Here is a 26,677-nt window from a genome sequence, read left to right on the forward strand (position 1 = left end):
CTAAGCTCTTGGTTTGACTTTTCCTCTTAAGGTGCTTTGTTTTCTGACATGATAAAGCACATTCTTATGTGGTCTCAACAAAATAATATAGCACTTGGGGAAGAAGATGCAACCTAGGAGTCCTGCACTGGAAGCCAAGATGGAGAAGACTTCCATGGCCACCATGAGTTTCCCCTTGGTGCTGTGGTAGACAGGGAGGAAGGTGACCCACACACTGAAGAACACCAACATGCTGAAAGTGATGAACTTGGCTTCATTGAATGTGTCAGGCAGGTTCCTGGACAGGTAAGCCAAAGTGTAGCTCCCAAGTGCCATGGAGCAGAGGTAAGCCAGGACAGAATGGAAGGCAACAGTGGAGCCTTTGTTGCATATAATAATTATGTGTCCATGTTCAGAGTAAGCATCTGAGTCAATAAAGGGAGGAGAGGTGCTCAGCCAAACTCCACAGAGCACAAGCTGGATGAGGGTGCAGATGGGAATGATGAGGTTAGGAGCCCTTGATATCAATATCCACCTCATCAGTCTCCCTGGAAATGTGATCTTGAAAGCCAGAACCACGGTAAAAGTTTTTGCCAAGACTGTGGAGAGAGCCACTGTAAATAAGATTCCAAATGAGCTCTGCTGCAGGATACAGGTGGCTGTGTTGGGATGGCCAATGAATAGCAATGGACAGAGAAAACAGAAGTTCAGAGTGATGAGCAGGATATAAGTGAGAGCCCGATTGTTGGCCTTGACAATGGGAGTGTTATAATACTTCACAAAGACCCCAAGAACACCAGCTGTTAATACAGCGAGGCCCAGGGCCAAGTACATGAGTGCCATCCCCAAAGGGTCATCATAGGCCAGAAAAGTCTCTGCTTTCTGGAGGCAGTGGTTCTGTTCTGTGTTTGCATAATGACTTTCTGGACACCTTACACAATGATCCATATCTACTGAGGAATTAAAGTTATTGTGAGTCTCTGCTCAGGCTCCCCTTTTATCTCAATCCTCTTCCCATCACCAGTTCACTGGCATTTGCCCATATTTCCTCTGTTGTTTCAGACTGAAGTAAATCAGTGCCAAATTGTGCGAATTATCATATGCTCTCTAATCAATCATTCCAGATCAATATTGCCAATCTTCTTTGTTGGACATAAAGTGAACAAGTCTATAATTTTCACTGTTATACTTAAATATATTTTCAATTAAATGATAATTTGTATTTTTTATTTAAATTGTCATTAATTATTGAATTAAATTACATAAATATAACTTGATCATAGGACAGCCTCCTTCTGAACTCTTTTGTGTGACTTTGTCATGTGAGTTAATTTTTTTTCTTGATTTTTCGAGACAGGGTTTCTCTGTGTAGCTTTGCGCCTTTCCTGGAACTCACTTGGTAGTCCAGGCTGGCCTCGAACTCACAGAGATCCGCCTGCCTCTGCCTCCCAAGTGCTGGGATTAAAGGCTTGCGCCACCACCGCCCGGCTCATGTGAGTTAATTTTAAGATCACATGCACTGAAATTTCTTTCTTGTAATATTATTCTTAGTTCTAATATCAAAATTGACCTATTTACATAGAATTTATGGATTTCTCCATAGTTTTATCCTTTTGCTTGTGAGAATGAGAATTATTAAATTCTTAAAAGATGGGAAAACTTCCATTTTGAAATTTTATCATTCCCAGGGAGAAAATATTTATTTAACAGAAAGATATAAACTCTTGTTTCAATCTTAGTTGGTCATGTAATATTTTTGTGATAATTTAAATTTTATAATTTGTGAGTTTCTTCTTGAATTATAAGATATAAATATATTTATGACATATTTCATTGAAATATTTCTATTTCATAATTCTATTAAAGTTATTTGATATTTTTGCAAAGTGGAATTTGCCATTTAATTGTTATTGAAAATTCTAATTGAAAATATTTTGAAGTCATGTTTTGCTAGTGTCTACAGAATCTTTTATTCCATTACTAGCATTTTATTTGTTTATCTCAGATGTGCCTTCCTGCTCTGCTCAATATCTCAAGGCAATTAGTCTTTACTATATCTTATGCATTTGCTTCTATTTGTTTCTTACAGAGCATGAATGCTTTATATGTACAACCTCATATATTCTTTAGTGAAAGCACAGTGTGCATAAGACATGACACATATTTTATAGAGATTTAAACATGATGTTTTAAATATAGATACACTCCATTCTATAGTATTTGAGGCATGGAGTTCATTATTTTGCAAGATTTAGCATTTATGTTTTATTTTATTCTTTCTTACTAAAAATATTTTAAAGTGTCTCCTTAAGCTCGAACCATACATGATTTGATACTGATATTTCTGGTTTACTCCAGTGGATACAATCAGCATGTGCATGAACTTATCATGACACCAATGCACACAATCACCTATATGCACATGAAGTCTTTGATTGTCTTCATAGTCAGTCTTAATATGCACATTTTGAAATTAAGAAAACTAAAACCACCAAAAAATTTTGAATGTTTCTATCTTTATGAAGTAAAGTTAAAACATCTGAGTGTTCTGGAAAAACATTATGTTACTTAAAGTATTTCAATTACTATATCAAGATCTTATTAGAAAGAAGCCAAAAGTGCACAATGGAAAAAAGAAAGCATCTTCAACAAATGGTGCTGGCAAAACTGGATATCAACATGTAGAAGGCTACAAATAGATCCATATCTATCACCGTGCACAAAACTTAAGTCCAAGTGGATCAAGGACCTCAACATAAACCCAGCTACTCTGAACCTGCTAGAAGAGAAAGTAGGAAGTAGTCTTGAACGCATTGGCATAGGAGACCACTTTCTAAATAGAACACCAGTAGCACAGACACTGAGAGAAACAATCAATCAATGGGACCTCTTGAAACTGAGAAGCTTTTGTAGGGCAAAGGATACGGTCAACAAAGCAAAGCGACAGCCTACAGAATGGGAAAAGATATTCACCAATCCCACATCTGACAGAGGACTGATATCCAGAATATATAAGGAACTCAAGAAATTAGATATCAAAATGCCCAACAGTCCAATTAAGAAATGGGCTATAGAACTAAACAGAGAATTCTCAACAGAGGAAACTCAAATGGCTGAAAGACATTTAAGGAATTGCTCAACATCCCTAATCATCAGGGAAATGCAAATCAAAACAACTCTGAGATACCACCTTACGCCTGTCAGAATGGCTAAGATCAAAAACACTGAAGACACCTCATGCTGGAGAAGATGTGGAGCTAGGGGAATCTCTCCTCCACTGCTGGTGGGAATGCAAGCTTGTACAACCACTTTGGAAATCAATATGGCGCTTTCTTAGAAAATTGGGAATCCATCTCCCCCAAGATCCAGCTATACCACTCTTGGGCATATACCCAAGGAATGCTCAACCACACCACAAGAGCACTTGTTCAGCTATGTTCATATCAGCATTGTTTGTAATAGCCAGAACATGGAAACAACCTAGATGCCCTTCAACTGAAGAATGGATAAACAAAATGTGGTACATATACACAATGGAATACTACTCAGCAGAGAAAAACAATGACATCATGAGGTTTGCAGACAAATGGATGGACCTAGAAAAAATCATCCTGAGTGAGGTATCCCAGACTCAGAAAGACAAACATGGTATGTACTCACTCATAACAGGATACTAGATGTGGAACAAGGATGACTGGACTGCTACTCACATCACCAGGTTGGCTACCTGGAAACCAGGACCCCAAGAAAGACACAGGGATCGCCCAATGACAGAGAAATGGAATGAGATCTACATGAATAGCCTGGACATGAGTGGGGGTAGTGAAGGGCAAGGGTGGAGGGAAAGAGAGCTTGGGTGAGTGGGAGATCCCAGCTGGATCAACAACAGAGAGGGAGAACAAGGAATAGGAGACCATGGTAAATGAAGACCACATGAGAATAGGAAGAAACAAAGTGCTAGAGAGGCCCACAGAAATCCACAAAGATACCACCACAACAGACTGCTGGCGATGGTCGAGAGACAGTCCGAATTGACCTACTCTGGTGATGGGATGGCCAAACACCCTAATTGTCATGCTAGAAACGTCATCCAACTACTGAGGGATCTGGATGCAGAGATCCATGACTAGGCCCCAGGTGGATCTCTGGGAGTCCAATTAGCGAGAATGAGGAGGGTTTATATGAGAGAGAATTGTTGAGACCAAGGTCGGATAAAGCACAAAGACAAATAGTCAAACAAATGGAAACACATGAAATATGAACCAATGGCTGAGGGGTCACCAACTGGATCAGGCCCTCTGAGTGGGTGAGACAGTTGATTGGCCTGATCTGTTTGGGAGGCATCCAGGCAGTGGCACTGGGTCCTGTGCTCATTGCATGAGTCGGCTGTTTGAAACCTGGGGCCTATGCAGGGTCGCTTGGCTCGGCCTAGGAGGAGGGGACTGGACTTACCTGGACTGAGTCTACCAGGTTGATCTCTGTCTGTGGGGAAGGCTTTGCCCTGGAGGAGATTGGAATGGGGGGCGGGCTGGGGGGAAGGTGAGGGGGGCGGGAGGGGGGAGAACAAGGGAATCTGTGCCTGTATGTAGAACTTAATTGTATTGCAAAATAAAAATTTAAAAAAAAAATAATAAATAAAGTCTCTAAAGAGACATTAATAATAATAATAATAATAATATAATAAAAGTTAAGTCATGTAAGGATGGAAATTACACAAAGAATCTGGATACTGCATATTATTATATTGCTTTTGGGATTTTTTAACTGGAGAGAGACATTTGATTGTAAAGGCTGCTGACTTAAACATATATATATATTAAAGATATTTTGACTACAAAAAAAAAGAAAGAAATGATAAGCTAGAGGAATCCTCTTTGATTTTCTCTCTGTATTCAAAGTATCTGTGTGTGCTCCTCACATTCAATATTCTCAATTGTCTCATACTTATTTTCTGTTCCTTGGATATATTTTGACATAAGGTTCCTCTACTCTGTCCAAATTTGCCTTGAAAAGAAGATCCTTCGAGATCAGTGTCCAGTCTTTTTCTGAGAACAAGAGTGTGCATCTATGCCTGTCATATCCATAACACTATCCTTAGAAGTGGTGAAGTGCCATTTCAACTAGTTGACACAAGACATTGTAACATAATTGACCTCTCCTATGTTTAATAATGGTTCTATGAACTTGATATAAGAATGGATTCAATTGTATAAAATGAGTCAATGTGTACTTATTGTATTCTTTAGCTTATGATAATCAAATTAACACTGAAGTGATACAAATCTAGATTCAAATTCATAATACATAGCAACCATTGACTTAAAACCAATTGTATTCAATGTAAGATTCTCATAAGAGGTTATTGACCATACCTCCCTAGCAGATATATTCTGTTCCACAAGTTTTATATATTTATTATCAATGAACTGATGGATATCTCTCTCCATGGAAGTTAAATAGCTTGGTGTTTCTAGTACTCACAAGAAGATGGAGGAAAAAGGGGGAGAAAAGACACTTATTAAGGGAATATTGAATGTTATTTATACTGGAAATCAAAATGATGAAGGTAGATAAATGGTTCTGTGGTTCAGGATACCATTACTCTTAAGGAGGACCTAGTTTCAGTTGCAAGCACCCACATGGATGTCAATGTTATCTCTTCTTCCACCTCCAGGAGATCTGATGCCCTCTTCTAACTCTGATGTGCACTAAGCAAGTACATGTACACATATATGCATGTAGGCAAAACACTCACATTAAAACAAAATGAAAAAATTTTATAACATATTTTTAAGTCTACAGGTAAATCAAATTTGACCTGATCACGTCTAATAAATCTAGAGATATGACTGAAATTATGCAAGTAAGGGATGTTACAATCCAACCTTTACATGTATGCTAGCTAAGAACAAAATATGCTTTCAAATATATGAAAAGTCAGTAATTTATAGGGTGTGTGTTTGTGTGTGTGTGTGTGTGTGTGTGTATTAAATGCCATGGTGAAATAAAGCAGGCTACTCTGTGATGGATAAAGTTATTCTCTGAAAGGAACAATGGCTGTAGAGGAACAAAAAACATACATCAAGTATGAGTTTCAAAGGCCTGAGTAACATTTAACATTAACATGCTAAAATGAACCAAAACATTTTTATTCTAAATGAAAGAATCACAGGACTTATCTCTACTGTTCCTTGTTCCTTCACAGAACTTGTCCATCTGCTTAGACATTGAAGAACACTGTAAAGAGGTGGGAAATACCCCAGTTAGCCTGGTACTTACCTGTCTTATTGGAAATCTCATTATCTGGACAACGAGTACAATCATAGCAGCAGGCAGCCTTGCCCTCCTGGGGGGATTTTCTGAATCCAGGACCACAGCTCTCACTGCACACAGAGCGAGGAACCTAGATATAGATATAAAAGAGAAAATACTCAGGAGTGTATAGTTTTAGAACAATAAATATGTTATTTTTCAAGACTGAACAATGAGATGGTAAGATTTATATTTAGCATTTGCAGATTCTTGTTTTGATGCACCACCTCTAATTTCAATATAGTACACCCATGAAGTTCAATGTGTTAAAGCAATGATCCAAAGACAATAGAAATCTGAAAAACTGTGAAAATATAAGAGGCAGGGCAAAATAAGAAGATGTTTGGACACTAAATATATGTATAAATAGGCAGCTGTATTGCCACACTATTGTGGACTTATTGACACCTGGAGTGAACAGTTTTGTTTCCCAATGATGATGCTGAATTTACATTTGTCAACTTGACCAGATTCAGAATTACCCCATAAACTAGTATTTGTAACTTTATGTGAGAGATGATCTACATTAGAGTACTTGAAGTGGAAGATCTATTCTATAATTAGATAGCACCATTTCATTTGCCAATATGATTGCCTGAATCACTCCAAGTATGACTCAATAAAGTCTTTGTTCTTATGTTGTGACATCCTGGGGTTTTTTTTTTTTTGGGGGGGGGAAGTGTTTGACAAATTGCTTTCTTTTTCATCAGGAAGACATTCAATTAACCTATGTACATGTGCCGTCCATGCTACAGTGTATTGCCAAGTACCTGAAAGCAAAATGACCATGGATTGATATTTCCTAACCTAGGAGTCAAATTACTACTGTTGCCTGGTGGTTTCAGGACAGGAATGAAATCTTAATAAATAGACATTGTAGTTATAACTGGAAATGAAGGCCCATAGGAAAAAAAATATAGTAAAATAAACATTCCCATCACACATAATAGGGCAAGAATACATTCCTCATATGACTGTAGTTTTGTGCATTCTGTAAGGAACAACAATCATTACATCCACAAATGAAAGCTTTTTGAAATAGAGAACAAAACAATGAGATAAGATACAGCCCACCTCTGTAAATCCTATAGGCCACTGTATCATACGGTCAGACAAAAACAGTTCTTGGCCTTGTGGAGCTTTAGGAGAAAATGTTCCAACTTTCATTTTTTGTCTGAGACCATCAGGAAAATTCCAGAGATTGAGAATATTATATTCTGCATTATATTTCCTTTGGGAATCAAAAACCACAAGGTTTTCAGCACCATTTTTGAAATGGATATTCTTGAGATAAGGGTGAAGCTAAAAGAGATGCAGAATTTGATGATGAATTTATTCCCAGAAATGTGCATCAGAAACAAATGAAGTCATGGGCCTCAGTGTCCTAAATCCTTGACATCAATTACAAGCTATACCAAGCTAACAACATTTTAATGGATGAAGACTAAAAATGAACATATCATAATGTTTCCTTTCAGTTTCAAAAGAATTCACACACATATACACAAACACAAAATAACAAACAAACTAACAAAATAATTTAATCACTGAATGTTGATTAAATAAAATGGTCAGTTAGGATACATAATCTTAGCTTCAGAATTTGAACTATAAGGTTCTAATTGCATTTGATAATCTAGGATCTAGAACTCCTATTTCTATTCAGAAACATACTTAGAGACAATGATGTTTCAATTGTGTAGTATCATGGGAAGATTCTGTGGTTAATTGTAATACAAACACAATTAATCTTTCTTATTTCCACCCATTCATCAATGCCAATGGCGCATGTGTCTGCAAAGATTTCTGGACTATGAATTACAAACAGTTACTCAGATGCTTCTTGGCAAAAGCTGTCACAGTGTACAATCATGTATTGTATGCTTGTAGAAAACTTCAGTATGACACAGGGCTATTGATAAAATATACAGGAAGAGAATTTACCTCCCAAGGGTAGGTATTTACCTTCCCTTTTCCAGGAATGTGGATTTCAACTAGTTTGAGAGTCATCTCATGGAGACTGTGAGCCACAGCATATACAGAATTATATACATTGTAACTCTCTTCAGTCATGTCCATTTCCAAAGCATGTCCAGGCAACATTTCCAAAGAAGCATTGGGTAGACAGTTATCCAAAATTTTACAATCAGATCCAGAAAAAGAACAATTGAAGTATTTGTTCCACAAAAGAACAAGGATATAGTCTTCAGGATATTTGGAAGGGTTGTATGTCTGGACAAACTTCCTAAAACCAGAAATCTCAGCATGGTGTTGTTCAAAAATGAGACTGCCATGGAATGGATCAAATATGAAATAAGGAACATCAGTAGTTACATCCCATTGTGACTTTATGATCCAGACTTTCCAAGTAACTGAAAATTCCCCTAAATATATTATTATACCATATAAAGATTTAGTGACATCATAAAGGATAACCACATTTGCAGATGATTTCAGGATCTGCCAATGACTTGTTCTGGATTTGTAGCCCAAGTTAATCCAGGTGTCAGAAATCATTTCTACAAAAGCTACACACACATGATTACTGTCCATCTCTTTTCTGAATTGTGATAGGATCTCAGCCCCATTGTGGTCATCTATGAGAACCAGTCCCACCCAGGTCCAGCTGAAATGAACCATCAAAATGACAATGCCATATGACAGAGATGTATCCTTGGGTGCTGTCTGGTAGAGAGAAGAAAACTGGACTCTGTCACTTAGGATAGTGTCAAATCGTCCAAAATTTATCTGAAGGAAATATCAAGTATGAGAGAAGAGTGAAAATATTGACATACAACACAGTCTTAAACCTGAGGTGACACTTTGGATTGGTATAGACTAACTTTTGCTCATGGTGTTTTAAACCCTCATCTTGTTTTCGAAGACATTTATAGAGAATTCCTCACAAGACAAAGATTTTTCTGAACACCCAGTATAGGCCCCAAATTCTTCCTCTTTTCTATCTCAAGCATCATAAAAGATTACATATATCCAAATGCCTGATTTATTCTCCTTGATAGATGAATGTCACAGCCTCACTTCTTTACATTTGTAAACACCTAAGTGCCTGCAGTTAATTTTGGGTTTATTGATCCCTCACAGCCATGTTCCTCACCTGTGGATAGTTGTAGAGATTCAGCAGTCTCCCAACTTGTGCAGATATTATCCACGATCTTCCTGTAAGTAAAGCAGCAGCTTTGTTCTCTCTTCTACATGTGTAATTGGGAATGTCTATTCCAATTCCTGTGAGGAAAAGAAAGGCTTCTTGCATAATATTCCATTGATAGTTTTGGACACTATAGATCTCAAATCCTAGAGATGTGTTGGGTAAAATGTGAGTGTTTCTGTTGATCTCCTCTATGGCAAATATGAAGGCCAAAGAAAACTGGTAGCTCCTCAACTTGAACCTGCAGAAAAGGATTGTCAATATTTATGAGACTCATATCATATTTAACAGTATGATGCTGGACCACATTATATATGATATGAATGCAATGGCTTTTATATCATTAATATTATATATCTATGAATATAAGTTTTGTCATCATGGTAATGGTTATAATTTGAATGTCATGGCATATAGCAAGCGATGGTTTAATTACCTAAAAGCCTAGGGTGTATCTAAAATTTCTGGACAGGAATGTTGACCCGAACTGATATCAAACCTGTAATCTAGTATCAAACCTAGTATGGGATAAACACCAACAAAACTCCTTAATTCTTTGATGCTTAGTGAAATAACCAGCAGATGGAAACTTACTTCCTTAAAGGCTCCCCTGTTCTGTACTATAAAAACCCCAAGACTCCAACAGCACATTCACTCTGTCTGTACATAGATGGAGAGACTGCAGCCTTTCTGTTCTCCTGATTAAGGGACAATGTTGCTTATGGTGATGTCTGTCTGTGTCTCCTACATCAATCCCAAAGCAATAATGGGTTTGAGCCTGGGAGGGATGAGGTTTTCCCACACACATGCACATCTCCTTGAACAACATTTCCTCCTTTCCAATGCCATCTCCCTCTCCTTTCTGAGAGCCATAAAATGAAGAACAGGATAAATGAGTGAGCTTCTTATGGTTTAACAGCCCACAGTCATGACTTGAATCCTCTTGGGGTACTGTGTACTCAGTTTTTGAATTTTCCACCATCTTCCTTGTTCTTTCTTTATCCTTTCAGTATGTTCTTACCTCCCACACAAAGTAGATTGCACAACAACCTTGAATGCCCTGATGATTGATGTAATTACATTACCTTGCAGGTGATTTCAATGAGAACAGAAAAAATGACCTGGTTTATACACATGTGACTTCTGGATCCTCATCAAGATGGCGGCAACCATATGACTTGGTAGCTAACTTTTCTAATGGTATCATAAAGAAAGCATATGCCGTGAGACTTCACTACCATCTTGGTAAATGTCACCACTTGGGACAATCCAAAATAGTGGCTATCATTTTATGTCATGGTCCCAGTGATCCCAATAGGATCTCTAAGCCATTTTATATATGACAATGGAGGAAATATTGGACCTATATGGTGTTTATTTAGTCATTTTAATGCTTTTTCTCTGTTTTTGACATGAATAAGTTATTACATGATATAATTACTGGCTTCTACTGAGATCCTAATTGAAAAATCACAGATCCCAACAGAAACTCTGAGGATGAATTGTCATGTGAGAGACAAGCTGTAGCCAGGAAAGCACTACTATGGTGGTCTCCTGGGTCTAACTGCTAATTCTGACTGGTAAGTCCTCTAACTTAGATAACTTGCCCCTCACACTCTGAATATCTGCTCATGTCTGCTCAAACTAACTACATGTTGACTAAAGATCCCTTTGGTAAGTTTCCCTTTTATAATGAAAAAGATAAAAATATAATCCAAACAAGCAACAATCATAAAATTTTTTATTAGATTTTGTCTTTTACATTAATTATGAATAGACTGTCCATATGAAGTATGGTTTAATGTTTACATCATGTTTTTAATAACAAAATGATTATAAATAATTGCTCCTATAAATAAAATTATTAACTTGGCCCTAGGTAATTTTGTTCATAGTAATAACAAACTTAAAATATTTTAAATAAATTATATATTTTACCAACCTGACCACATAGGTAAAATGAATAAAAATGACTGTGTTTCTGAACACTTCTTTGGAACAATTAACCTGAGGTTTTTCATAGAAAATTAGTGTTTACTTTTAAGTCAAAGACATTTGGAATCATAGAATTTTGATCAAAATGATATCTCCTTGATTCTTATAATAACTCTAGGTCTATAATATGGTTCATATCTCTTAAGCTGTCAATTACTTTTAAGATATTATTGTTCCTAAGTGAGGATATGTTACTCATATTGGAAAACTGCCATCCTTCATCAACAAATAAGTTATATCTGTGCTTTTAAATGTGATATACATATATATATATGCATACATGTATGAATGCATACACAGAAATAAATATTTTAATGATTATAAGGCTATTTCCCACCAATGAAGCCTCATTAAAACAATAATGAATAAATATTTTGTTTGAAGATCCAACACAGGGATTTTGTCCTCTATTTTAAGTTAAACAATAGCCTTCATACCTTAAAATGATTAAAATGATGACAAAGGGATATCTTAATAGTTAATACAACTATAAAAATTAGAAGTTGCCTTGACAATAATTTTTAAAATATGGGAGGGTTATATCAATCTATGAAGTAATAAATTATCTTCCTACATACTGTGTAAAGAATTTTCAGTGTGACTAGGTCTGGGTCACCACACTCTCATCAGAAAGACCTTACTTATTTTCTGTAAGTAAGCCTCATGAATTCATGGGTTCTCTATGGTGAAATTCAATAAGAATGAAACTTGGTGTTATTGGGAATTTAAAAAGAAAGAATAGACTTGCTTGAGGCCTTCCCATTGAAAGACTATTTTCACAACACGGAGTAAATTTACTTGTTAAACCTCCTATGTCTCATGGTCTGTTCATTTGGATACTAATCACATGAAAATGATGTATGATTGTGTGTCCATTTGGCAAAGGATGGACCTGAAATGTTATTCTTGTTATCTACCTCACTACATATAATCTGGATCTTAGAGGTAGGGAAAAATTCTTTTAATCCAATTATTTTACACACTTCCTTAATCCAGATCTTAAGGTAGGAAGACACACCTATAATGGAGATAATTTATGAGGGACACCTATATAAGGAAATGGAATAAGGACACTTTTGCTTTTTGCCTCCTTACTATTGCCCCACTAACAAGTCCACTCCTTCGATTCCATTACAACCTACAGCTTCAGTATTCCAGACTATATATCAAGACATATAGCTTTGAAATTTCTAACCCTGTGATTTACCTTGATCCCCTACATCATGTACTCTGAACTATGTGTATACATGCTAACATATGTAAAGAAAAAAGGTATCCATTGAGTAGTAATGCAATCAGTAATAACTATATTGGCAACAAAGATAAAACAAAGGTTAACATGCAGGATATAAATAAAAACATGTAAATAGAAAGGGAATATTATATTCATAGAATTTGTAAACTGTATCAAAAACCTAAAGTATTCATGCTATACCATATTATCCACAAATTCAACACACACACACACACATATATATATACAGAAATAAATATTTTAATGATTATAAGGCTATTTCCTACCAATGAAGCCTCATTAAAACAATAATGAATAAATATTTGTTCATTTTGACAGCATATACACACACAGTTGAAGAGCTAGAAAAGAAAAGAGAATGTTATCATAATGAAGAAATGGTTAATATTTTGTGGAATTGTGTATCTAGTTATGTAAATATAATGAAATAAATGCAAATTTAGAGTAAGAAATAAAACTGAAAAATGTATTTAAGTTACAAAACAGAGCAACAATAACTAAAAACAAAAAATGATAAGAATGTTATTCACAGTGTAGAAAATCTCTATGACTGAATGCAGAGTCTTCTGGAGATGAGGCCATAAATAGAATTACTATTTCATATGTCATTTTCTTTCTACTTTAAAATTTTGATGAGCCTCCAAACAATTTCCCCAATATCTCTGTACATTTTAATGCCCCCTACATCAAATAAGTATTTCTCTTTGCCAAGAGACACTCAAATACTTATGGTTATATTTCTTGGTGATGAGCACTATGCCAGAGTAAGCTGGTACTTCTAGATAATTGTAATTACCTTTACACACGAATGTTACACCCAAATATTTTAAGCAAGGTTGATAAACAACCTATACAACAAAGGCAGCTGACAGGCTTAGTATCAACACACAGTAGAGTGTAAAGGGACCATTATCCTCCACCTTGTATAGAAATCAATTTGAAATGATCACGGTCCTTAGCTTAAAACATGAAACACTGAATGTGATAGGAGAATTAACACCTAATAATTGTCAAGACATTAGTGTAGGCAATAAATTACAATAAATACCAATGTTACACCAATTAGCCTCAGGTATCAAAAGATGGAACCACACAAAATGAAGATGTAACTACAAAAAGAAAAAATATTCTGTACATCAAAGAAATCTACCTACAGAACATCATATAATAGTAGAAAACACATTCCATTTGTTCTTTAGATGTTGGACTAATGTCAAAAGGTTTCAATTAAGTGAAGAAGTTGTAAATCAAGGAAATAAAACCTCCAACCAACAAATGGGTAATGACACGAACAGATCCTGTACCAAAGAAAAACACACACAGCTAGTACCTGCTTTAAAAAGTTTCAGCATCAGTGATAATCAGCTAAATGCAAACCTAAAATAATTAAGCATTGATTGTTTCCAGTATTTTGAGTAGAGTAATAATGTTTCATGATACAAAGATACATGAGCAGGAAGAGACAAAAAAAAAAAAATGTGACCTCGTCCCAGCTGGATCAGGAGCAGAGTGGGAGAACGGAGAGGTAGATACTATGATGAATGAAGACTCCAGGGGAATAGGAAGAAGCAGAGTGCTAGAGAGGTACCCAGAAATCCACAAAGATACCTCCACTGTAGACTACTGGCAATGGTCAAGAGAGTGCCTGAGCTGACCTGCTCTTGTGATTGGATGGCCAAACACCCTGGCTGTCATAGAACTCTCATCCAGTTTTGATGGAAGCAGATGCAGAGATCCACGGCTGAGCCCCAGGTGGAGCTCTGGAAGTCCAGTTGGCGAGAAAGAGGAGGGATTGTATGAGCAAGAGATGTTGAGACCATGGTTGGAGGAAGCACAAGGACAAATAGCCAAACTAGTGGAAGCACATCAACTGTGAACCAATGGCAGAGGAACCTCCATGGAACTGGACCAGGCCCTCTGGATAAGTGAGATGGTTGATTAGCTCGAACTGTTTGGGAGGCCTCCAGATAGTGGAGCCAGGACCTGTCCTTGGTGCATGGGCTGACTTTTTGGAGCCTGGGGCCTATGCTGGGACACTTTGCTCAGTGTAGTAGGGAGGAGGGGACTGGACCTGCCTCGGCTGAGTCTACCAGGCTGGGCTGACTCCCCAGGGGAGACCTTGCCTTGGAGGGGGTGGGAATGGAGGGTGGATTGGGAGAGGTTGGGGGGAGGAGGGAGGAGGGAAGGACGGGGGAATCCATGGCTGATATATGAAATTAAGTTAATTATAAAATAAAAATACTATAAAAAAAGGAAAAATGTCCACTATGGATTTTGGAATGTTTCCTGAATCACATGACTTCCACTGAAAAATTAAAGGAGGTAGAGTATGTTAGAAATTCAGTTGAAAGGACAATGTGAAAGAATTGAAAATTTAATGCGTGGTTAAACCACTGATATTTCAGGGAACATTAAATGACATGAAGTTCATATCATTAATGAAGGTTAATAGAGTAGAAAATTTGACATGCTTATGTTTGTAGACTTGGGTACACATGAGAAAAATTAATATTCAAGATAGGGATGAAAAGCTTTTGATCAATCTTGAAATTCATATATTTATTTTCACAAAAAGAAATATAAAATATACATTAAATGATTATAACATTGTAAGAATATTTAGAATAACCATAAAGCAAATGTTTTTTCTTCTAACATGAAACATGTCTAACAGGAAGAAAGTCCCTAGGTAGAAACATTATGAAGTCCAAACTATGAAAGAATATATTCTTCATGAACCTGAAAACCTTCTTTAAGGCAAAGGATACTGTCAAAATGACAAAACAGCAGTCTACAGTCTAAGGAAAGGGAAAAGATCTTCACCAACTCCATATTAGACAGAGAGCTGATATTCAAAATATAGTAAACCTCAGGAAACTAGACATTGAGAAACAAAATAATCCAGTTAAAATTGAGGTACAGACCTAAACAGAGATACTCAGCAAAGAAATCCTAAATGGCCAAGATTCACTTAAAGAAATGTTCAACATCATCACACAGCAGGTAAAGACAAATCAAAAGAACACTGGTCTTCCATTTTACACATGCCAGAATGGCTAAGATGAAACACTCAACTGACTGCTCATGCTGTGAGAATGTGGAGCTTGGGGAACACTCCTCCAATGCTGGTGGGAGTGCAAAATTGTACAGCCACTTTGGAAATCAATATAGTAGTTTCTCAGAAAATTGGGAATAGATGTACATCAAGACCCAGCTATACCAATCCTAGACATATACTCAAAGACTGTTCCACCATACCATGAGAACATTGTTCAACTATATACATAACAGCTTTATTTCTAGTAGCCATAAACTGGAAACCACCTAGATGCCTTTCAACTGATGAATGGCTGAAGAAATTGTGGTGCAATAACACAATGGAGTATTACTCAGCTATTAAAACAATAACATCATGAAATTTGCTGGAAAATGGATTAAACCAGAAAAGACTGTTCTGAGTGATGTAACCTGGACCCAGAAAGACAAACATGGTTAGTACTCACTTATAAGTGGATGTTAGCTGTAAATGAGAACTATGCTACAATCCACAGACCCATAGAAGCTAAGAAATTATGAGGGCTCAAGGGGGTGGGAGGAAGCATGCATTTCTTCAGTTTCTGAACACAACATATAGACTTGCAACTGTATTGTTGAAATGCCACTTTGACTTGTTATGTAAAAGTGAATGTGAAAAATGTTGCTCACAGACGAGTAGAGAGATTCTCTGTTGTCTGTTAGAGTGGATATTACGGTTCATAAAATTCATAAAATAATGTAAAAAAAATGTACTTCACTAGGAAAGTAGCCCTCTTGCTAATAGGCATTAATACTCATTAATATGCAAGGAAATATTTTCCTTGTAATATGTATATATAAATATAGTAACATATAATTATCTATATTAACATTAAAAATATGTGTGTGTATGTATATAACACTATATATGTATATATAGTATTTACTTATTATCTTTTAAGTTAGGACTTCTTGAAAGTAAAATAAAATTAGAGATTAAGACACAAAAATAGTACGGCAATTGAATATATTTCCGGCTACATATTCTACATACTTTTGTTATGATTATCAGAAAGAATATGCCTATGTGCATCCAGTCAAAATGTGAGGAAAATCAAGTAATAATGGAAAAGACAAAAAAAAACCACTTTCTATGTATAGTCACATAGGCACACCCCTGTAAATAGATTTCTCTCACCATTTTCACTGTCAATTTCAGTCTAAGCTGTCAGTACATACTTATCTGTATAAATTTTCCTCTGTGACAATTTATTTCTGCTCTGTATTCTCAGGGCTGGTGACTTAACACTACATCCAGGTTTCAGCAAAAACAAAATTGTATCACAAGGACCTAAATTTTCTTCACTCCTGATTGTCTAACTGCTGAATCTCCACGTGCACCTTGCTTCTGCGTTTCCATTTTACATGATTTGGTTCTAAATTGAATGCAAGCCATCTTCCTCCATTCAGACCTTGGTATATGAATTTTAAATCTACAAAATGTCTGCATAGAATAAAATAATTTGTACATCCTTCACAAAGATTCCTACATAGACATTTATTTCTGACAGAGTCCAATCAAATCTACCAACTTATCTGTGAATGCCCTCTAATCCGACAGGCATCAAACTAAGAAACAATCCTCAGACGTCACCAACAACATCTCTATGTCTTGGAGAACACACCCATACCAGCTGTAAAAAATTGGAAATACTGGAATGAAATGGAGAGAATGGTGCAAAATTGACACAATCTAAAAGATTACTAGATTACTATCAAGATTATAGATAGAAATTGTAAATCATTTTGAAATCATTTTAACAGATGAGGCCCCAAAACCAAATTCTCATATTCCAACTTTCAAAACAGCAGCAGCTAGCAAGGCAGTCCCTGTCACTCTACCATCACACAAAGACTCTGTAGTCACTGCAATTTATGGCATTAATTATTCTCAAATCAGAAAACAACACTTTGAAAATTGCCCAAAAAACATGTCAATTTTTTAAAAAATATTCTGTCTGTGGAGAAAGCCATGAAAATGTCCCACCCCTGAACAACTAAAGGCAAGCCAGAGGAATTTAGAAAGATTAAGAGTACCTAATGTGGAAAATAACATGAATTAAAACAAAATCTTCTTTCTTTAAGTGAAGAAAAAGGGAAACAGGAAGACACACCTGAAAAATAGTTTTGTGAATATAAGCAAGTGAATGCCAGGATGGGTAATAAAAGTTAAATTCACTTGAATCCAAACATACTTGAGGACAATGAAATCTGAAAAGGAATAATTTTTAAAAGCACTTACTCTATCATCATTTTATCTTCACATGAAAAATCATGCATTTTTGTGCAATAATAATTAAAAAGTGAAAAAAGTCCCGCAATAGTCACATTTCTTTCACTATTTATAGGAGTTAGTGCTTTGGAATTGCACAGAAAATCATCAAAGAGGCAAAAAGGAACAAGAGTCTGCAGCAGCAAAAACAGAAAAATCCAAGAGAACATCATAAAATAGAAGCATCTACCACAGTGTAAGCAATGGGAGACACAGATCCCAATGTTTTCAGCAGCTACATATAGAGCTCATGTATTTATGAGCACAGGAGTTTGTACTATTTTTGGTGACTGAAATCATCACTTTAATCACATATATGTTTGACAAGCCTCTTCTACACTCCATGGAGAATTTTGGACAATTTTCTTCCCTGAGACTTCCCATCTGAGACCCTGCACTCAAGATAAAAATAAGCTTCAAAACACATTTGGGATCTTCTTTAACCACAGGCCCCATGATTTCATCTAAGAGGAGAGAACAGCAAGACCCCAGGGATGAGTTCTCTTGAATAGACTTGGCAAGAGCTCTCTATCACAAAAGTTTCATGAGACAGTGACTCAAGATGACGCGAAGACCATGCAAGGGAGGATTACAAGGGAGATGAAACAGAAAACATCCTGGAAAATGTCCCAACCAGACATAGCTCAGTGAAAATCAGAGACATCCTGCTCTTTAAAACTGATTATTCCTTATGCCAATCTAACTTGTCAATGATCTGAAGCAGTCTAGAGGCACATTTTTTTATTTTTATTTTTTTATACAAATCTTGCATATGTGTGTACCAATATTTCTTCCATGTCTCCCTATAATCCAAAATATTTTCTGACCAAACCTGGGAAACTGAAAGATTGAATTAATAAATTCCAAATCAGTGTCTCAATAAATAGTGAGATTACATTTTCTGTTTACTTTTTGAACTCAGACCTACTGTGCTACTGTGTGTCCTTTCAATGTTGAACTATTTATTTAAAATAAAATCCTGATCTCTCCTTACATACAGAGAAAAGATTCAGCCACTATTTATGTTTTCTTTGATTGTGGAGTACTGAAAACATCCCTTGAACTTTCAATAATGAACTGACTAACTAACTAACTAACTAAACAAATAAACAAAATAAGTATTGAACGCACTCATTCCATTTTCCCTAAATAAATAAGAGCTTATATACTTCTTTCATCATGTAAAAAGTGTTCATTCAGAAAACTTTAAATGAATTTAATCTTTGGAGCAGAAAGTGTCATGATTGTATATTTAATTTCATGTGTGCAAATATAACTAACGTGTTAGCCATTGATTCACATGGGTTGCATTCTACTACTTTACAGAACCTTAGTTGCAAAGTTGAATATAGCAGATAGCTTCTAATCTGTGTACTGCCCAAAGCTTAGTTATTTATTTGCTGAATAAAGGAGCAAGTTCTGAAGACAACTTGCTGTCTTTGTCACTGACTGTCACAGTGGCCTGCATATTCTTTATCTTGACAAAGGTTGTAAGTGACTCTAGACTTGTGTCTCCCAGATGATTGTAAAGACTCTAAGCCCTAATAACCGTGATTCATGATTGAAAAATGTGTAATTTTATAAGGTGATCAGTGTGGATAAGGTCATTTTTGTTATACGGATATCACTGGAAAGACCGATTCCCAAGATGGAGAACATGGAAGCAGGTACTGCTGAGACATCATGATTTGGCACTCAGAGGAGCTTAGGCACTTTTATTCAGAGGTTCAGGGTATCAGCAGATCCAGGGAAACTTTCAGCTTGAATTTTTGTGTTTCAGATTATGGGAGAACATAATTCTCATGTGTTAAAACCCTTGTATTTGGGTCAGTTTTGTAGCATTAACAGAAAAATGCACTATGTATATAGATGGGTGGGATGATGCAAATATTTTTCAGAAAACAATGTCCTGGGTAACTCAGAAAAAGTGATGTACTGACATAGTTTTGATCACATTTCTTGTTTTGTTGTCTGATACTTGGAAGTTCAAGTTATCACCAGGATGTAAGTCCCTTCCTGTGATCTTTCACAGTTATGTTTAACTTACAATTCATATGCCAGTATGATAGAAATCAAAACACTTTGCATTTTCATTAGTGTGGGGAGAAAAATGTGGAATTTTGAATAAGTGGACATTGATATGAGAGAGATCTTCGAAATTGTGATGCAAAACAATGGCCTTGAGTCAGGCTGTTTCTGAGTTTATGCTACTGTTTATTTAAACTAGCTTATAAGGTAATGGATTCATTAGAGTATTTCTGCAGGAGGTTAGATTTTATTGGTTCCCCTTCCCATTTTCTAACCATCTAGACCTCCTTGGAGTACTCTTCTTCCTCATTATATCTACATCTTTCCATTTTAAATGTGTTCTGTTTCCGGGTCTTTCTTTAAAGCTGTGTGCTCTTCCCTAGGGAGACTATTTCTTCTGCAATCAGAATTCCTGACATACCACTTCTCCCTTTCAACCTTACATAAAAACTTTTCTTACACTGAAGCAGGACTTTAGGGTGATTTCCAGAACATGTTTAACTCAGATTATCTAGGTGCTATTTCCAAAACGGATCTTCTTTTTGGTATTAGGAACCCAAATTCTGGTATTTTAGAAGTTTCTTGGAAAACAGCTTTGCAATTTATTTTCCATGACAATTGTTAACATTCTTTTGGTATTCTGTTGTTCTTCAGAGGGCCATTCAGTCAGATGAGAAGTTTCCATATGAAATATATATATATATATGTATGCATTGATCTATATCCATTTATATATTTTTGTATAGACAGTTAATAGCATTATTCCTTTTAAAATTGTCACATTTTCTGTCATTTAGCCCTCCTTCACCCCCTTATGTATTTACCTCTCTCCCTTTTCAAACTAAAACCACTCCACCCCATTTTATCATTTCCCCTTTGGATCACGGGTGTACTGCTCTTCCTCTTTATGCCCTGCCTCCCCACACCCTGCCATGATTGCTTTCTCTTTTCCTGATTTCTCTTTTGCTTCAAGTCATGGATTCTTATCTGAAGATGTGGAGCTATGACCCCAAAAAAGGGTATTGAAGAAAGTAGTATAGAACATGATTGGAATAGAGAAGACACTCAGTTAGAACCCCATCACCATCATGTCAAAAAATCCAAATTCAAGACACTTTCAAAATTATTTTAATGGGTCAGAGACATCTCATCTGAAAAAATGAATATTAAGTAAAAACCATAAAAACAGAATAATATTACTGTAATGAGTGTATGTCAATCCTTCAATTAAGTATTTAAAAATACTTACAATTCCAGTTCATGCAGCTCAAGATCAACTGGCAGAAAAGATGTCACAGCAATAGGGAAATGTGAAGACAATATTTTATCATCTGTTTTTGTGAAGGATTAATTTCAGTTTATTGAATCATGATGTGCTGGTGAAAGCCCAAAGATATATATAAAGCGATTTACTGAGCATAAATAGGCCACCATGTAACAGTATATTTAGTCAGACCACCAGCCCTCAAATAATAACACAGAGACTCATTCATTATGGAAGATCAGCCTATAACTTACATTTGTTCCTAACTAGTTCTTATAACTTCAATTCATCTATTTCTATTAATCTACATGCTTCCATGTGGCTTGTGGCTGTTACCTCTCCTCCTTCATGTCTTGCTTGTTATGCTTCGTTGTGTCTTTCTCCTCCTCCAAGAACCAAGAGCAAACCCAAAATCTAGTCTCTGCCCTTACTTTCTGTTCATCTTCTAAGTCCAAACTGCTAGCTGGTCTGTGGCTTGTCTCACCCTTTGATTGAAGGTATAAAGTCATTGGGTGGTCTCAGGAGTGTCAGAGTGTGATCAAAATATCTCACAACACCAACCTATGACTTCTCACATTTTGTATTTTTTTTTACATAAGACTACAAAATTAAGGCTAACACTATTACCTATTTTCTTTATGCTGTTGATATCCAAATTATTTTTAAATTGTGGTCTCAATTATAATCAAGTATTTAATTTCCAAACAAACAGGTGTTATATTCCAAACTGCAAAAATAGTGATCTCGGACTTAACTAACGTGAAAGGAAGCTTCTCTTTGGAGCAGATAGTGACTAATACAGAGACAAAAAATGATCAAGGTACATTATGTAAGTGTGGAGAATGGTCAGTCATAAGTGGAACATTTACCTCACATTGCCTCCTTACAAGGCTCCTGGATCATTACTAAAGTGTAGAAAGATTATAAGAGACACTGGCATTTGTTTTACTATAAGGAAACAGTTTATTGGTCCAGAAGAAGGCAGTTGAGCATATAAACTCACATTAAGTGTGACAGACCACACAAGCCTAATGCAAGCACACGGATAACTGATTCCCTGTATTAAGATGGGAGGTAGCAATGAAAACTACCACTAACTGAGGAACTACTGTCATTTGATACATGCTTATCAAGGAGTAATGCAAATTTTCTCAAAAAATATCCCTGGTATCTCTACTGTGTTCCACAGGATTGAAAAAAAATCCAGATATATATGAACAAGACTTATTAAATGATGTTTGAAAAATAGGAGGAAAGTTAAGATGATGAAGATAGAGGTTAGATCAAGAGTTCCTAAATCAAGGTGAAGATTATCCATCAAGGATGCATAATTCACTGACAAGTAGCGTGAGGCATGTCCATAGTCCCATAAGGAGACTCTTAAATGATATTTCATCTAGAATGTCTCTGGCTGAGAAAAACCATATGAATTGTGTGGTGCTGATCCAAGACTTGGGTAACGTGTATACAGAAGCTGATTTTAATGTATGGGATGTCCTAGTTTGGACTAGTTCTTCCCAACAGTACTCTTAAATTTTGGATATAGATCTGAAATTCAGAGTCTTTGCTCAGTTCCTTCTTGTCTGGGTTTATGAGCAGCAAATAGAGTGCTGCTCAGGGGCATCATGAACCCAGAAGCTATTCAGAGTTGTGGTGGCAAATGTGACTCTCACTGGTGCTTTCACCAAAACCTGGGCTCTTATGTAACCAGGCAGGTGGAGCCAAAAGCCAGGGCAGTTGGAGGCACTAGCCATGTCCAGCCATGGAGGTTAGCAGTTTAAAACTCATGCAGTCAGAATAAGTTTCAGGTTATGGAGTAAAGAAGGGGCTCAGAGGGAAGAAAGCTCTAAAAAAGAAGAGGTATATAAAAATAGTTTAGGAATAATAAAGTCCTTAAACAGGGAGTAATGTGATACAAAAAATAAGTAATGCAAAGATGGAAAATGCACACAGTCTTAATACTGTATGTTACTGTGTTGTCTTTGAATTATTTTCTGAATTGCTAAGGAAGGAGCAATAGCTGCTAAGAGACATTGATTATAAATGCTACTTGATTGAAACAACCTATATATTTTAAATTTCTTGACTTCAAAGTGGAAATCAAAAGATATGTTAATTTATGAAAAAGGTTCTACTTTTATTTCCACAGAAAATAAAAGGCTATGGATTCATTCAAAGTTAAAGAAAATCAGGTTTGATGGAGGAAGAATCCCTGAAAATCCTGATTGCAGACATAAAGAAATAAACCTAAAAGAGCTACAAGACACGTGTTGTATATTTTACCTGCTCAAACACAAAACAAAATGTCATGTTTGACTGACTTGTGTACAATGCATACTCTTTACCTATATTAATACACCTATGTAGGTCACCTTTAAAAATTTATGTATTTTTAGAACAAGTGGTCAGGCATTATTTAAAAATGAATGGCCCAGGTGGTCAAGAATGTTGAAATGCCTCTGTTGCAGTTTTCTCAGAGTTCTGCATCCAGAAAGCTTCAATGCTGCTGGGTGAGATTATCAAGCCTTACAGAGTTCTCCAGTGAGGACTTGACCATAATCCTGCATTCTCTCATGTCTGTAAAAGATTGCCAGTGGCCCCAAACAAGAGGAAATTATCTAGAGAACTATACTCACCTACCCAAAAGATTGGTTATGGATGTTTGTCAAAATTTAAGAGGGATTGTCTACAAGTTGCTATTGGTCATAGTAAAAAAAGATAAAGAAAAAAAGCTCAATTCAGAGATCTCTTTCTAAAGGAAAGAAATGGTGATATATAGAAGCAATGGGACAAAATGACAGATTATTGTAGCTGAAAGTTTTCATGTCCCCACCCAGCTCCTGTGTCCTCGGGTCCCGCAACTGCTCAGGCCCAAATGAACACACAGAGGCTTATATTAATGATGAACTGTATGCCCTCTTGGCTCAGGATTCTTGCTAGCTAGATCTTACATCTTAAATTAACCCATTTCTATAAATTCATACTTTGCCATGTGGCTCGTGGCTTACTGGTATCTTTACATCCTGCTTCTCATGGCGGCAGCTGTCAGAGTCCTCTCTATTTTGCCTTTCAACTTCCTCCTCTCTAGTTAGAATGTCCTGCCTAAACCTGTTCTGCCTCATCATTGGCCAAACAGCTTTATTTTTTAATCAATCAGAGCAACATATTTTCACAGCATACAAAAAGACATTCCCCCATCACTTCCCCCTTTTTTGTAAATAAAAGGAAGGTTTTAACTTTAACCTAGTAAAATTACATATATCAAGCAAGAATTATAGTTACAATATCTAGTCTATTTGTATTTTGCAAAATTAAAGAAAATATTTCATCTATCCTATATTTGTGAGTCAAGAATCTACTTTAATCTAAAAAACAATTGTTAATCTCAAAAAATTTACATTGGTATGGATTTTAGTTTACTAATACAAATTTAAAGTCATTTATGTTGTGCTGTATGTATTTTTCTACTCTTGTTCGGGATATTGTACTTTGGCAGCTCATTTAGAATATAATATAAAATAACTAATTTATATACAAATTAATGGTCTCTGTAATAGTCAAACTTATAGTCAAGTTAGGTATGTTTTCAAGGTCATTCACAGATGTATTTTGATAGATAGTCTTCAAAAACTACAATGTACTACAGAGTATGGCATTTGATATGTTTAAGAAACTAAGGCTTTTCATGGCATTGACGCATCTGCTCCTGGTAGCACCGATCTATGTCAGAGAAGATGATGGACATCAAAGAAACTCTGTGTGGAATTTCTTTCCTATATGGCAAAAACTAGCCATGTATTCAAAGAAACTGCCATTGTGTCAATTTATTACAATATACTGTCCAAACTGGACTAGTAAGATGCAAGAAAAGAGATGCCTGAAATTTGTCAAGACAAGCTAGGACTTTCCTTCAGAATTCCTTGCTTCACAGGAACATCTGTCAGATATAGTAGGTCTATGGGCAAAAATGGATGCCCCATCATTACAGAAGAACTTTGGGTGACTGTCCAGAAAGTGAGATGTCCCTGTTGTTGCATAACTTTTCATACTTCTGGGGTCTATGATGCAGTTGAAGATTAGAGAGTCATAGTTAAATTTTTCCTTAGTTAGGATAGAATGTGAATTAGTTACCAAAACTTATACTCACCAAGATAGTATAGATAATCTTCTCCAATGTAATTGCATTGGATATACAAACGTAGGTCACTGGCTGCTGCACATGGTTCTCTCCCTCTCCCATCTCATCTCCCACATCTCCTTGCATGGCTCAGTATGGTCATTTCCATTCTGGACTCTCCCATTTTCTCTGCTTTTGGCTATACTCTCACACATATCTATAATAAAATTTCCCCTCCAGCATATCCTGCACCAGTCAAGTCCTTTCCTTTACTCTTTCTTTTTTCAATCATATACTGTATATATATGAATTATGTACTATATAAAATATGGTAATATATAAAGTAAATTATAAGATTAAAAAATGAATAGCACTGACAGGATAGTATAATACAAGGAACCTGTATAGATGCCATTGATTTGGGGTTGTTTTTTTTTTTTTTTGACATCCAGTTCTGGATTTCCAGCCTAATTGTTTTTCTATGAGCAATGGGCATCAAGATTATGATGGGAAATCCTACAGAGAGAACCAAAACAAGCTAGTTGGACCTCATGAACTTTAGACCAACAACTGTGGAGCCTCCATGTGACCTGACTAGGCCCTATTCATAAACAAGATAGTTATGTAGCTTGATCTGAATAAGGGGTTCTCTGGCAGTAGGATCTGTATCCAACTCTGGTTAGTAGCCTAATCTTATTTTTTATTTAATTTGAAATTTTTAGTAATGTACTGTTTTTTTTATTTTATAATTTAATTTAATTTTACATATCAGCCACGGTTTCCCCTATCCTCCCTCCTCCCACCCTGCCCACCCCCATTCCACCCTTCATTCCCATCTACTCCAGAGCAAGGACTCCCCTGGGGATTCAGCTCAGCCTGGTAGATTCAGTTGAGGCATGTCCAGTCCCCTCCTCCCTTCACCCAGGCTAAGCAAAGTATCCCTGCATAGGCCCGAGGTTCCAAACAGCCAGCTCAAGCACTAAGGACCGGTCCTGGTCCCACTGCCTGGGGCCTTCCAAACAGTTCAAACTAATCAACTGTCTCACTTATGCAGAAGGCCTGATCCAGTTGGGGGCTCCTCAGCTATTGGTTCATAGTTGTGTTTCCACTAGTTTGGCTATTTGTCCCTGTGTATTTTCCAATCATGGTCTCAACAATTCTTGCTCATACAATCCCTCCTCTTTCTTGCCAATTGGACTCCTGGAGCTCCACCT

At 36.3% G+C, this 26,677-nt stretch overlaps 1 protein-coding gene across 1 annotated transcript; it reads right to left on the reverse strand.

Moving 5' to 3' along the window:
* Positions 1-25,610, reverse strand: LOC131900862 (vomeronasal type-2 receptor 116-like). The gene is made up of 7 exons (XM_059252189.1): positions 25,494-25,610; positions 21,683-21,831; positions 9,407-9,698; positions 8,236-9,039; positions 7,366-7,593; positions 6,259-6,382; positions 1-929 (listed from the first exon to the last, which is right to left on the reverse strand). Exons 1-7 carry the CDS (start codon positions 25,608-25,610, stop codon positions 1-3), a joined length of 2,643 nt encoding a protein of 880 aa, XP_059108172.1.
* Positions 25,611-26,677: the final 1,067 nt, after the last annotated feature.

The sequence above is a fragment of the Peromyscus eremicus genome, unplaced genomic scaffold (genome assembly GCF_949786415.1).
Source record: "Peromyscus eremicus unplaced genomic scaffold, PerEre_H2_v1 PerEre#2#chr23_unloc_1, whole genome shotgun sequence".
In the NCBI taxonomy this organism is placed as follows: domain Eukaryota; kingdom Metazoa; phylum Chordata; class Mammalia; order Rodentia; family Cricetidae; genus Peromyscus; species Peromyscus eremicus.